The sequence below is a fragment of the Gavialis gangeticus genome, unplaced genomic scaffold, assembly GCF_001723915.1.
Source record: "Gavialis gangeticus isolate Ggan-Ray unplaced genomic scaffold, GavGan_comp1, whole genome shotgun sequence".
Classification (NCBI taxonomy): domain Eukaryota; kingdom Metazoa; phylum Chordata; order Crocodylia; family Gavialidae; genus Gavialis; species Gavialis gangeticus.
In genome coordinates this window covers 5,448,260-5,459,649 of record NW_017729019.1, presented here as the reverse complement: position 1 = coordinate 5,459,649, position 11,390 = coordinate 5,448,260, and the positions used below count along the sequence as shown (strand labels likewise).

Below are 11,390 nucleotides of genomic sequence, written 5' to 3'. Positions count from 1 at the left end.
CTCCTCCACCCCTAGTACTTATCAGCTTGGAGTGGCTGCAGCTCCCTGGTGCAGCTGCCTGGGACTGCCTGAATCTTTGCCAAAAATTTGGAGAGCTTTGAATCAAGTCGGACCTTTAAATGGGTCCTCTGATTCAATTCAGATTTGGAGATTCAGCCACCGAATTGGGCCGAATCTCCTCCGAATTGAATCACCACCTGAAGCTTCGCACTGCTCTACTTTTTACATTTCTTATCCCCCTGTTGTTAAATTAAATGACATGGGAGTCAGAAAGGACCATTAGATCATTTTATCAACATGCTTTCCTTTCCTTTTTTTTAAAACAAGCTGGTTAGCAGCAGCCGATGAAGGAGACGTGGTAAAACAGCAACTTGCCTGGTAAAGCCTTCAGAGAGGGCAAAAGGAGTACAGAGAACCAGGAGAAACTTCATCTTTCTGTTTCTACAGAGACTACTACAGATGTGGGGCTCTTGAACATAACTTGCCTGCTTTTATAGTCTAAGGTTGACTCTCCTCAGGGGGGACCTTCAGGAAGTCAGATTACAAGAGAAATTCCAGCTCAGGCTGGTGATAGCAGATCACTCTGCAAACACCCCAACAGCTGACCAAGGATTAACCTCATAGCGCACAATTTCTAACATCAGTACATTGCACCGAAGAACAGTGCGTGTGTTTGTTGCTGCAGCAGATTGTGCCTGTGATAATCAGTTGGAGTGTTTTAATCTTTCACTGGTTTATACTTCCCTTTTTGATTTCAGTTTAAATTTGCTCCCCTAGCCTTGGATACGATTGCATGGGTCCCTGACTGGTTTCACATCCTGTAGTCCATTGCCAAATGGGGATTAGATATGTATACCTATATCCCAGTGCAGCATATGGGGGTTACTGATTCCAGCCCCTAACATCTATGAAAGTATGAAATTAGAGGACTAGGAAATGCAGCCATAGAGCACATGATCCGAGTGAGAAATACTGTGGCGGAGCTAGTAGACTAAATGAAGGTGTCAGTCAAGAAAGCGAAAGGTTTTTGGTGCCATCTTTTAAGAAGCTAGATGCAAGGTAGCAATGCTACAGTCTGAAAATGAATGACTGGCCTCTCAGCCAATCAGTGGCAAGGGATAGGCCACAGGGGCACCTTCACCAATCAGTGGTGAGGGGTGAGATTGTCATGAAATGCCTGTGAAATGGGCTCTGTGCCTTGCAACCGGGCCATGAGAAACCCTTTATCTCACCATAATTTAAGCATGTCCCTAGTAATAGCCTGCTTGCAATTAGCAAACTGCTACATGAGGCTGGGCGTGGACTGATGAATCCAAAACCAGTGGGACGTACACCAGTAGCAGGTTAACCTAGATTCTTCCCAGGTTAATTCTCCACCAGATTGGGTAACTTCATGGTTTGCCTTCTAGTTTTTCCACTGTTGTAATTTTAATGACAACATTGTAAAATATCATCTATGTCCCCAGTCTGCTAAAATGCCATCTCTTCCCTTCATCTGCTCTGTGCCCATGCCTTTCCACCCCTCTTTCTACACCACAATCTGCCCTCTGTCCCTTTTCATAGTTTCATAGATGTTAGCGGCTGGAAAAGACCATACAAAATCATTGTGTGGCAGCACAGTAGGGGTGCTACTATGCAGAGACACCTGCCTTACTGCCAGGCCCAAATCCTCGCTTCGAGGGAACCTACAGCCAGCTGCCCCACTTCTTGGAGAAACCCCATAAGCCAAGGGTTTGGGATGCTCCTGTGGTTTCCTGCATGTTATCCTGCATCTTTTCTGGACAGCAAATCCACCATCACATTCGGGCATCACTTTATGTGTTCCACTTTCATGTTGAACTCCTGAAGCTGCCATGCCCACCTTTGAAGCTTGGCATTGGTATTCTGCATTGTCTGCAGCCATTGAAGTGGGACATGGCCTGTTAGGACCATGAACTTCTGTCCCCACAAATAGGACCTCAGCTTGTTCAGTGCCCGGACAATTGCCAACCTCTGAGCTGCTTTTTAGTTTGTGGTGGCGGGCAGCCATTAATGGCCTCAATTTTATCCCACATTGGGGTGATCTTTCCTCCACCCACATAGTGTCTGAACTACACCACTTTGGGCAATGCCAACTGACATTTCTTTGCTTCCACTGTTAGTCCAGCCCCTTTAATCCTTTCCAGCACAGTGGTTAGGTGAATCAGGTGTGAGCCAAAGTCCTGGCTGAAGATGGCAATGTTGTTGATGTGGGCCACTGTAAACTTCTCGAATCCTTGTAGAAAGTTATTAATGAGCCTTTGAAAGAAGCAGGAGAATTGTGCATACCGAAAGGAAGGACTGTGAACTCAAACAGCCCCACAGGTGTGGTGAAGGCATACCTGGCCATAGCATGCACATCTAGTGCCATCTGCCAAAACTCCTTAGACAGATCAAGAGTAGAGCTGAAGTTGGCTAGGACCAGGGTGTCAGGCAGTGAGTCCATCCTGGGCATAGGGTATGTGTTGGGGTGGTGATCACATTCAGCTTCCTATAGTCCACACATAGTTCATCCTGGTTTCAGACAAGTACCACAGGGCTTGTCCAGGGACTCATCAATGGGTTTTTACCTGACTTATTCATGGCAATAGCATAAGTCACATCACCTTTGAAAAGGTGTCAGTGACTATGGGGGCCTTTATGGAGGTTAGGGCGATTGCCTCCAGGGACTGCATTGCAAAATCCACATGAGTTTAAATATATTGCTTCCCTCTCTGAGTCTTATGCCTCAGAGGGCCCACAGTGTCTATCCCCACTCTTTGGAAGGCCTAATCAATGATAGGGAGGGGCTGCAGGGGAGCTTTTCTCTTATCCCCACTCTTGCCCATCTGCTGGCCTGTCTCACAAGGTCTTCAATAATCCATCACATTCTGAGCAAGCCTGGGCTAATAAAAGTTTTCCAACAGCCGCTGGTGAGTCCAGCCCATGTCCAGGTGACCAGTGCAGGGTAGATGGTGGGCCATGGCAAGCAGCTGCTGCCTGCATTTATGTGGCCCCACGAGCTGGCGATAGGGCTTCCAGGACACAGCATGGTTCCTGGGCACCCATAGCTGATAAAGGAGTCCCTTATCCCAGACTACCTGTTCTCTCTTATCCTGGGTGAACTCTGCTACTTGCTCCTGAGCCATCTGTTGGAGTTCCTCCAAGCGGGCATCTGCTAAAATCTCCAGTTTAAGCTCCTCCTGCCCAGCTATGCATTCGGTGGGGATATTTGGTGCTTCTTTATGGCATTTCTCTAACTCTTTCCCGTGAGCCTTTGCTTCCTGTGCCACTGACTGACTGGGCCTCTCCCTGGGGCCATCTGTTAGCTTTTCCCTGGGGATATTGGTTCCCTAACTGGCTGCCACAGTTAAAGGGGTTCTCTTCTCTTGTCCCTCCTACCGCCATAGACAACTGGGTTACCTGGATGCTTCCCCACCTACCGTCTCTGCCTTCTTCCTCTCACTGCAAATCACTGCATTAATGCAGAGGGGCTCTATAATATTCCCCCACACTGCTCTCATATGCTGAGGTCCTGGAATATCCCTCCCCAGTGACCCTTTTAAGATGCAACTTGCCCATACTTAATTCCTAACTCCTGGCAGGTTTCCAGGTTTCTACTTACAGAAATCACCAGCTGCTGCCTGGGGTATTTGCTTGCAGTTTCCAGATGATCACCGGAAGGAAGAGAGAGCTCCCCGCTCCCCTTAGGAATTTTATCTGGCCAGGTCACTTGATGGACCAGCCTGATCCAAGAGGAGCCATGAGGGAGAGAGGTCACTTAGGCTGACCCAAGTGAGGGTCAGAGTGAGGGAGAGGGGATTTCTTCACAATCGAGTCCAGCCCTCTTTCCCTTGGGCAGGAAAGACTGCTGAGGTCAGATGACCCCAGCAAGACAGGTGTCTTAGAGGAAGGAAAGAAGGAAATTGCTGTAAGGGGCCAGTCTCACATTATCTGCCATCTGAGGAACCAGGGTTGGGTCTTGTCACGATCATTTCTTTTTATGAACAGGGGACAGGCCTCTGTGGTGCATTGTTTGCCATGGAGTTAGATCCAGGGGGCCAGGGACCGAGGGCTAAAGTGGTGACTGAACTGACATTAGCAATGGGAATCAAGGACAACAAGATGTCCGCCTTTAGGTACAGAGGAAACAGGAGGAAAGCAAATGGGATTGTGGGGCCACGGATCCAGCAATTCAGGAGAGTTGGATACCAGCACCCAGGAGGAAGCTGACCTCCAGAATGACTATTTTGCCTCTGTCTTTCACCAGACCAAGGGAAAAACAACGCCAGGTAGAGTACAGGATGAATATGGTAGGAATAATTGCGTTCCTACTATTGCAGTTGAATTGGTGTATGACCAATTTAAAAAATTGGACATATACAAGTCATTGGGACCGGATGATTTTTATCCAAGAGTGCTGAAGGAGCTGCCTGAAGTCATTGCTGAACCCCTGGTGAAACTCTTCCACAACTTGTGGCACTTTGGAGAAGCCCCTGAGGACTGGTAGAGGGCCAAAGTTGTACCCATCTACAAGAAGGGCAGGAGGGAGGAACCCGGGTAACTTTAAGTCAATCAGGCTAACATTCATCTTAGGGAAAATCCTAAAAAAGTTCATCAAGGAGTCTATCTGCAATAAGCTTGCAGAAGATAAGATCCGGAATGACAGCCAGCATGGCTTCATCGCAGGCAGATCTTGCCTTACCAACCTTATCTCCGTCTATGACCAGATAACTCACCACCTGGACACGAGAGAACAGGCTGACATTGTATACTAGGGCTGTTGTTTGATAAAAGACCTTAATGAATTCTTTCAAGCTGCTTTAAATTGATGGCAACAGTTAAACGAAGCAGTTTTACCCACCCAATAACAGTGCAAGGGGAAGGCTGACTCTCTGTAGTTCACTGGCCAATAGTAAAACCCAGTAAATTGATTAGGAGGAGACAGAGCCAAACTGTAGATGAGGGTTTGGTTTAGGCACTGGAGAGGATAATTAATGAAACAAGGGGGGTTATTGTCTTAAATACATGAGACTTCAGTTCTTCTCAGCAGATCAACTGCCAACCCACAGATTGTAGGAACGTAGGAAAGCTGGGCTGGAAGGGACCTTGTGAGGTGACAAGGCAGGGTTATCCCTGACTAAAACATCCCTGCCAATATGAATGGATGTGACCGACACATGGCAGGGTACGAACCTAGAGGCTCTTCCTTGTAGACACTGACCTGGCTGCCTGGGGCAGGACGGTGCTTCAACGCGGGGACTGTCTGCTGGCTAGCTCCAACCTGACTCAACATGCTGCGGTCCTAGGCACATGTTCATACATCCCAGTATGTGCCAAAGGTAATGGGTAGAGAGTAGAGGGGGAACACATACCCCCACCTTCAAAAAGTGAATTCCTCTGGGATTTCCTGCTCCAATCTTGTAGTGTCTGCAGTGGCAGATTATCCAGGTCTATTTGTCTAAACTCAACCTGACCCCCATGAGGTAGGTAGATGCTCTACCTTTCTGCAGCATCTTTCATTTAAAAGTTTCCCAGGAGCAAACCATACAGCTTCCACAGCACTCCCAGGCATGCCGGTCTCAAGCACTCACATCCATCTGTTCCAGCTCCTTGCGTGCCAGACCTGGGATGGGGGTCGGGAACCTGTGCTGAGGGCGCCCCCCGCCACTGCTCTCAAGCACACCAGAGACGAAGATCTCCAGAGCAGTCCAGCTTCGCTGACTCCTTTCTGGGTCTGGCCAAGCAGAGCAGGAGCAGATAGGATGGGCATGCTTGAAACCAGCACCCCGGGGAGTGCTGGAGGAGGTGCATAGCTGGGTCCAAAACAGCTCCATCCCCATGCAGAGCGCTAACACTGGGGCTTTGCATCTTTTAGACAGGAGTGTCCAGCACTTGGCTCTGTGGTTTCATCATCATGATTCTGTGAACAGTTGGAGTTCTCTTTTTCTTATGCTTTCTTATTATATGAGTCCAAATGGTAACACTGTTTTCTGCCCTGCCCACTATTAAAAGTAACCCTGCCACACATTCATTCAAGTAACTGTGTGTGGCAGGGGTCTGATAAGGGTGACCATTTAATGCCCAGCTCTCTGCGCTGAGGGGGCAGCTTGAGACCAGCCACCAGGGGAAGAACATCTCTCTGCTGAGCTCCTTGGGCCATGAACAATTTGGAGCTATATGGGCTAGGGCTATGGGGGTGGAGGAGGCCCCAGCTCCTGGGCATGACCTAAAACTGCACCCTGCCATGGTAGGGAGGCTTGGTGGGACTGCTGGTGGTGCAGCAGCCCCAGAAAATGCAAGGACAGCAAACCTCCCTGGTGAAACGTGGGTAGGGGGTGCCTGATAGCCTTCAGCCCCTGCACAGTCCTGGTTGGGGAAAGCCCAGACCTGTAAGATCCTTGAGAGGCCTGAGGCTCATTTGATCCAGTGGAGCTTTGAGGCAAAAAAGCAGCTCAGATCTGACTGGTCCTTGCTGGGGCTAGGACCCAAGGGGAGAAGGGTACAGGTGAGCTTAGCTGCCTGGGATGCCATCTGCAAGGCATGGGCCCCAGTGTTGGGGAAGGTTTGGAGCTGGGGACATCACCCCTAGTCATTGGGGTCTTAAATGGGCAGCTTCCTACCTAAGTAACATCTTAATCATTTTTCCATCAAGGCATGGCAGGAAACAGAGGCAGGCAGTTAGCCCAGAAACAGATGGGCGGGCCAATATCCAACCAGCCATGGAATGGCCCCCTGTTGCACTGTGCAATAAGATGAGAAACAAGCCACACAGATGGCTCACATATAACATAGACCTCTTTGGGGCTGATTTGTATTGCACCTTAAAATGAATGTGTGGCACCCCAGTGTTGGCTGCTGCACACCAACCGGACACTCACCATGCTGAAAACTGAACATTCAGTCATTTTTCTGCATTGGGAGAGGAGCCAGCCCTGGCCAGTTGGGAACACCAGGCTGCCCTGTCTTCATGCTAATAATAATCAGCTGATTGTCAACAGGACACCTCAGAGTATCCAACTGGAGCTGCCCAAAGGCCTGCAACTGTGAGTGGGGGGAGCTGATCATCTCCCCCTGTGCAGCAAATTCAAAGCTAAGCACTAGGAACTTGCCCCTCTGTGGCACTTGCAGAGCCAGGCAACCACAGCCCTACATGCAGGGCTGCCAATGCCTGACTTTGAACTTCTTAATTCAGGTGATCCCAGACTCTACCTACTCTGGCAATTAGAAAAGGTATGATTGTGATCTGACCCCGATACAAAAATCATGTGTTCTGCCATACATGTGTTGCATGGCATGGCAAGAATGGGCACTTGCTGGGATTTGGGATCAGATCCCATCGTGCTATTAAATGAACCTCTACCAGGGGTCTGAGATGCAAAAAGATCACCTGACTTGCTCAGTCCACAAGGCACAGGTAGCAGATCCAGGAAATGAACTGAGATCTCCTCAAACTAGAAGAGACCCAGGCTGCCGCTGCCCCAGCCCCACTCCCTCCCTCCCTCCCTCACCACTACCTGCATACCCCTCCCCACCCCTGCTGCAGCTGGGCTGCCTTGCAGCCCTACCACTGCCCCACATTGGGGGTGGGGGCAAGCCCCATTACCCCACTTATGCTGCCTATGGTGGTATTCCCTGACTTCCACGTGCTTAACTGGGAGGTCTTGAAGTTGCTTTTCTTAGTGTAGCTTTTCTTTTTAAAGTGTCAGCACTGACAATGAACAGCACCTTACTGCAAGGGAAGTCTCAAAGATGAAGGATGGTCCGGTGAGTGGATGCTAACACAAGTTCAGTCCCCACCCCATCACAGACTTCCTTTGTGAGTTGAGACAAGTCAGTAGCATCTTTCTGCCTCCATTCACACTCAGTAGCTGTGGATGATGGCACTGCCCTGTCTCACAAGGGTGGTGTTGTAATGGGGTGCTCAGGTACGGTGGCAATAGTAACCAGGTAGGGGACAGCTTCTCAGATAATAAGAGCCACATAGCAGTGCTCACATCAGTGGAGCAATGACAGTTTACACCCACTGAGGAGCTAGTTCAAAGACTTCGGTAGAATTACTTACAGAGTACGGTAGGAAGAGTAAGGGGAACGGAGCATGGCTCTGTGAGGGGGTGGCTGCGTGCATTTAGCAGTTTGAACTGGGAAGTGTTTTGTAGCTTGTATTTTATACAAATGAATGCGTGGCCAAACAAATCTGAATCATTGCTGTTTTCTTTATGTCTTGATAAGAACGTAATCGACTGTATACCAGGTCAATTGTTTACAGAAATATAATAACATGCTACTATCTGGTAAAATATAATTATGGTAAATTGAGTACAGGATGGATCGTAGCACCCACTGGTGGGTGATGTCTAAACAGACTTGGCCAGACCAACCCGGTTGTTTTCCCTGTCAAAGATGCTGTAGTACTCCCTGATGAATACATCTCCCAAGATCCACAGGTAGTTACTCGTGACCTGAAAACTACTAGTGCATTCTCCTTGGCTAAACTAGATTTGGACAGAAAAAAACAAACAACCATTACAATCATTGGTTAGTACATCTCATTTGTTTCCAAAGGAGTTGGTTCTTTCACTGTAATTCCCAACAGCTTGGGCAAAATCCTGCCACTGGCTCCGACTAGAGCAGCAATTGGCAATATTCTTTAGCAGCTGGCTGGAATGACCCAGCTTGGGTCTGACACAGGTTGGTGCTAGGACCCAAATGCTGATACCAGTTGCTTCCCTTTGCTGTAGCACTGCCTGGTCATGGCATGGGCAAAGTCCCTCTACCAGCAGAATCCCACCAAAGCCCCCCAGCTCCACGGGCAGGTTCCCATAGATCCACAGGCTGACTGTAGCCCACAGGCCAGAGGTTGCCAACCCCTGATCTAGTGAGCTGGCAGAGCCATAGTGGCTGGTATACCAGCAGGGATTTAGAGCCTTAGCAATATAGTAGAGCAGAACATCGAGACATCATCACGTCAGCCATCTGTCCCAAGGCAAGGTAAAACCAGATGAAGGCTAGCCTCAATGGATCTTTGTCTAACCCATTCTTAAAACCTTAGATGAAGGAGCTCTCACAGCATCTCTAGGTAGCCTGTTCTAGCGCACTTTTCTAGTTAGAGAATTTTTCCAAATATCTAGCTTAAATCTTCTTTTCTTCAAATCATGCCAATTTCTTCTTGTCCTTCCTCCCTGATACACATCCTAATAGCACCCTCTCAATAACAGCCTCTTGCATACTGAAGAGCTGTGATCATGTCTTCTCCCTGCACTAGTCCCCTCTTTTCTAGGCTAAAAAAGCCCACTTCTTTCAACTTTTCCCCACTGGTCCTGTGTTCTAAACCTCTTAGGGTCTTTGTTGCTCTCCTCTGGACTCTCTGCAGCTTGTCTTCTTGAAGTACAATGTGCAGAACTAGACACAACACCCCTACTGATGCCTCCTCACCATTGACCTGAGCAGAACAACCTCGCTTCCTTTTTTACGTAAGATACTGCTAATCCACTCCTCAGGCAGTAGTCCAGACCTCTCCTAGGAAAGCTGATACAAAGTCTCCTAATGTCAGTGTTTCTACTGATTTCAGCAGGCCTTGGATCAGGCTACTAACTCCTTATCCCCAAAGCCTTCCCTCAAGCATGCTTCTTACTCTGCTGCCCAAGCCCTTCCTCCTGAGCAGCTGTGTAATGGCAGGGGGAAGCTGAGCTGAGACTGAGACCAGTCCGTTTAGCTGTGCCCCACCATGCTATAGTGTCCCATGAAGAAAGGCTCCATATCATACCTTCTCAGTGTAGGCTGAAGGAGGCAGAGGGAACTGGATCCCATTGATTACAAAGATGATATCAGGCAGGCTAGAAATGTCATTGCAGTTGACATTATACTAGAGAGCACCAAAAAAAAGAGAGTATCCAGTTATGAAAGAAACAACACAGCCATTTTACAAGGGAAAAAAGAGTAGAGGGGCAGTCTTAGAAGCTAAGTAGTCTGGGGTGTGGGTAGTACTTGGATGGGAGACTACCCTGGAGTCCTGTATTTGTAACAAGAAGTCGTGGCCGAATTTTTTGAGAACAGTAAATTATAGAAACCTAATAGGCACGTCTAGACATCACCCTAGAGATGTGCTGTGTCACTGTACAGCACACTACGGCAATGTAGAAATCACATGAGTCTACGCATGATTGTCAGCAAATTCACCATAGCGGCTTGCTGCCCTGTTTTGGTGTACCACTACAGCAAAGTAGCAGCGAAGTCTAACTGTGTAGTACATGCATGGCACAGTATAAATGGAAATACTAAAGCATGGCAATGTGTAGGTGTACCCAGTGAGTAGCAAGACTTAATTTGGTCCCGTTGTCACTGCTGAGAAATAGATGGAACTAGGTCGAGTTTGGATTTAGGTTGTTTAGGCTAAACATCACCAGGACATCATCCTGACTCTGATCCAAGCCAAGAGATAGGACTGATTAACCCCCTCAAAAATAATGAACTGTTTATATAACAGTTGTAATAAAATAAAATAAAATGTAATAAAATAAATCCAGAGCTTCCAGTCCTCTGTCTTCCCCCTCATAAATATCAAGCCCTGGAGTTGGCCAGAATAGTGCCCATGGGAAACCCTAGGACCAACCAGGACCCTGAGGCTTTTGCAGTGTTGCTTTGTCTGATTTACTAGTAAAGCCAAAGCTCAGGAAGTGGAGTGAGGCCGAGCCTGCAGGCTCTGCTGGGACTGTCCCAGGGACTTAAACCATTTCAGTGCAGGGGGCGGTGTGACAACAGGCTCCCTGAAGGACTCTCACCTCGCCATACTGTCCCGGAGTAGCTCCAATGACTTTCTGTATGTTGCTGATGTCTGGTGAGGGCCCAGCCAAGACAGCAGTGCCGGTATCAACAATAGCTTGGCAGCCAGATTCACAGGCGATCACCTTGCCATTCACAATGATGCTGAATGATTGAAAACATAAAAAAAATACTTGAACTTGAAATGGCAAGGATGCACAGGAGGCTGTAAAATGTTAGACCTTAACAACAGAACAAACAGCATTACTTCCTCAGGCTCAGGCCTGGAGTGGCTGAATCAGTAAATGCACTGTCCTTACTCAAGCCAGCTCTTTCCTGACATCTGCCTGAACAAAGACTCCAGGAGCCTGGCCTCCATACAGTCGATATGCAATCCAAAGCCCACTGAAGTCAAGAGGAGCCTTCCCACACCTGCTAGGTTAGCAACAGCCCCAACAAAAACTGACCCAGATTCCAGTCCAACTCGTTTGGGATAACTGAACTATGACAATTCATACAAGTTGAGGATCTGGAATGAGTCCACGCTCAGTGGGGCAGATCCAGCTCCAAGCTCCAGCTGGAGGTGATCAGGGCCCTGACTGGGTGATCCCCAGGGCCCACAGGAAGAGGTC

At 48.4% G+C, this 11,390-nt stretch overlaps 1 protein-coding gene across 1 annotated transcript in view; it reads right to left on the bottom strand.

Annotated features, from left to right (window-relative positions):
• Positions 1–8,340: 8,340 nt before the first annotated feature.
• The window catches only part of LOC109295194 (embryonic pepsinogen-like), a 16,087-nt gene continuing 13,037 nt past the window's right edge, over positions 8,341–11,390 (bottom strand). Inside the window, exons 7-9 of the mRNA XM_019513893.1 lie at positions 10,779–10,923; positions 9,764–9,862; positions 8,341–8,492 (exon numbers count right to left, since the gene is read on the bottom strand). Coding sequence (XP_019369438.1) covers positions 8,355–8,492; positions 9,764–9,862; positions 10,779–10,923 — 382 coding nt within the window. The 3' untranslated portion in view covers positions 8,341–8,354. The remainder of the gene's footprint in view (positions 8,493–9,763; positions 9,863–10,778; positions 10,924–11,390) is intronic.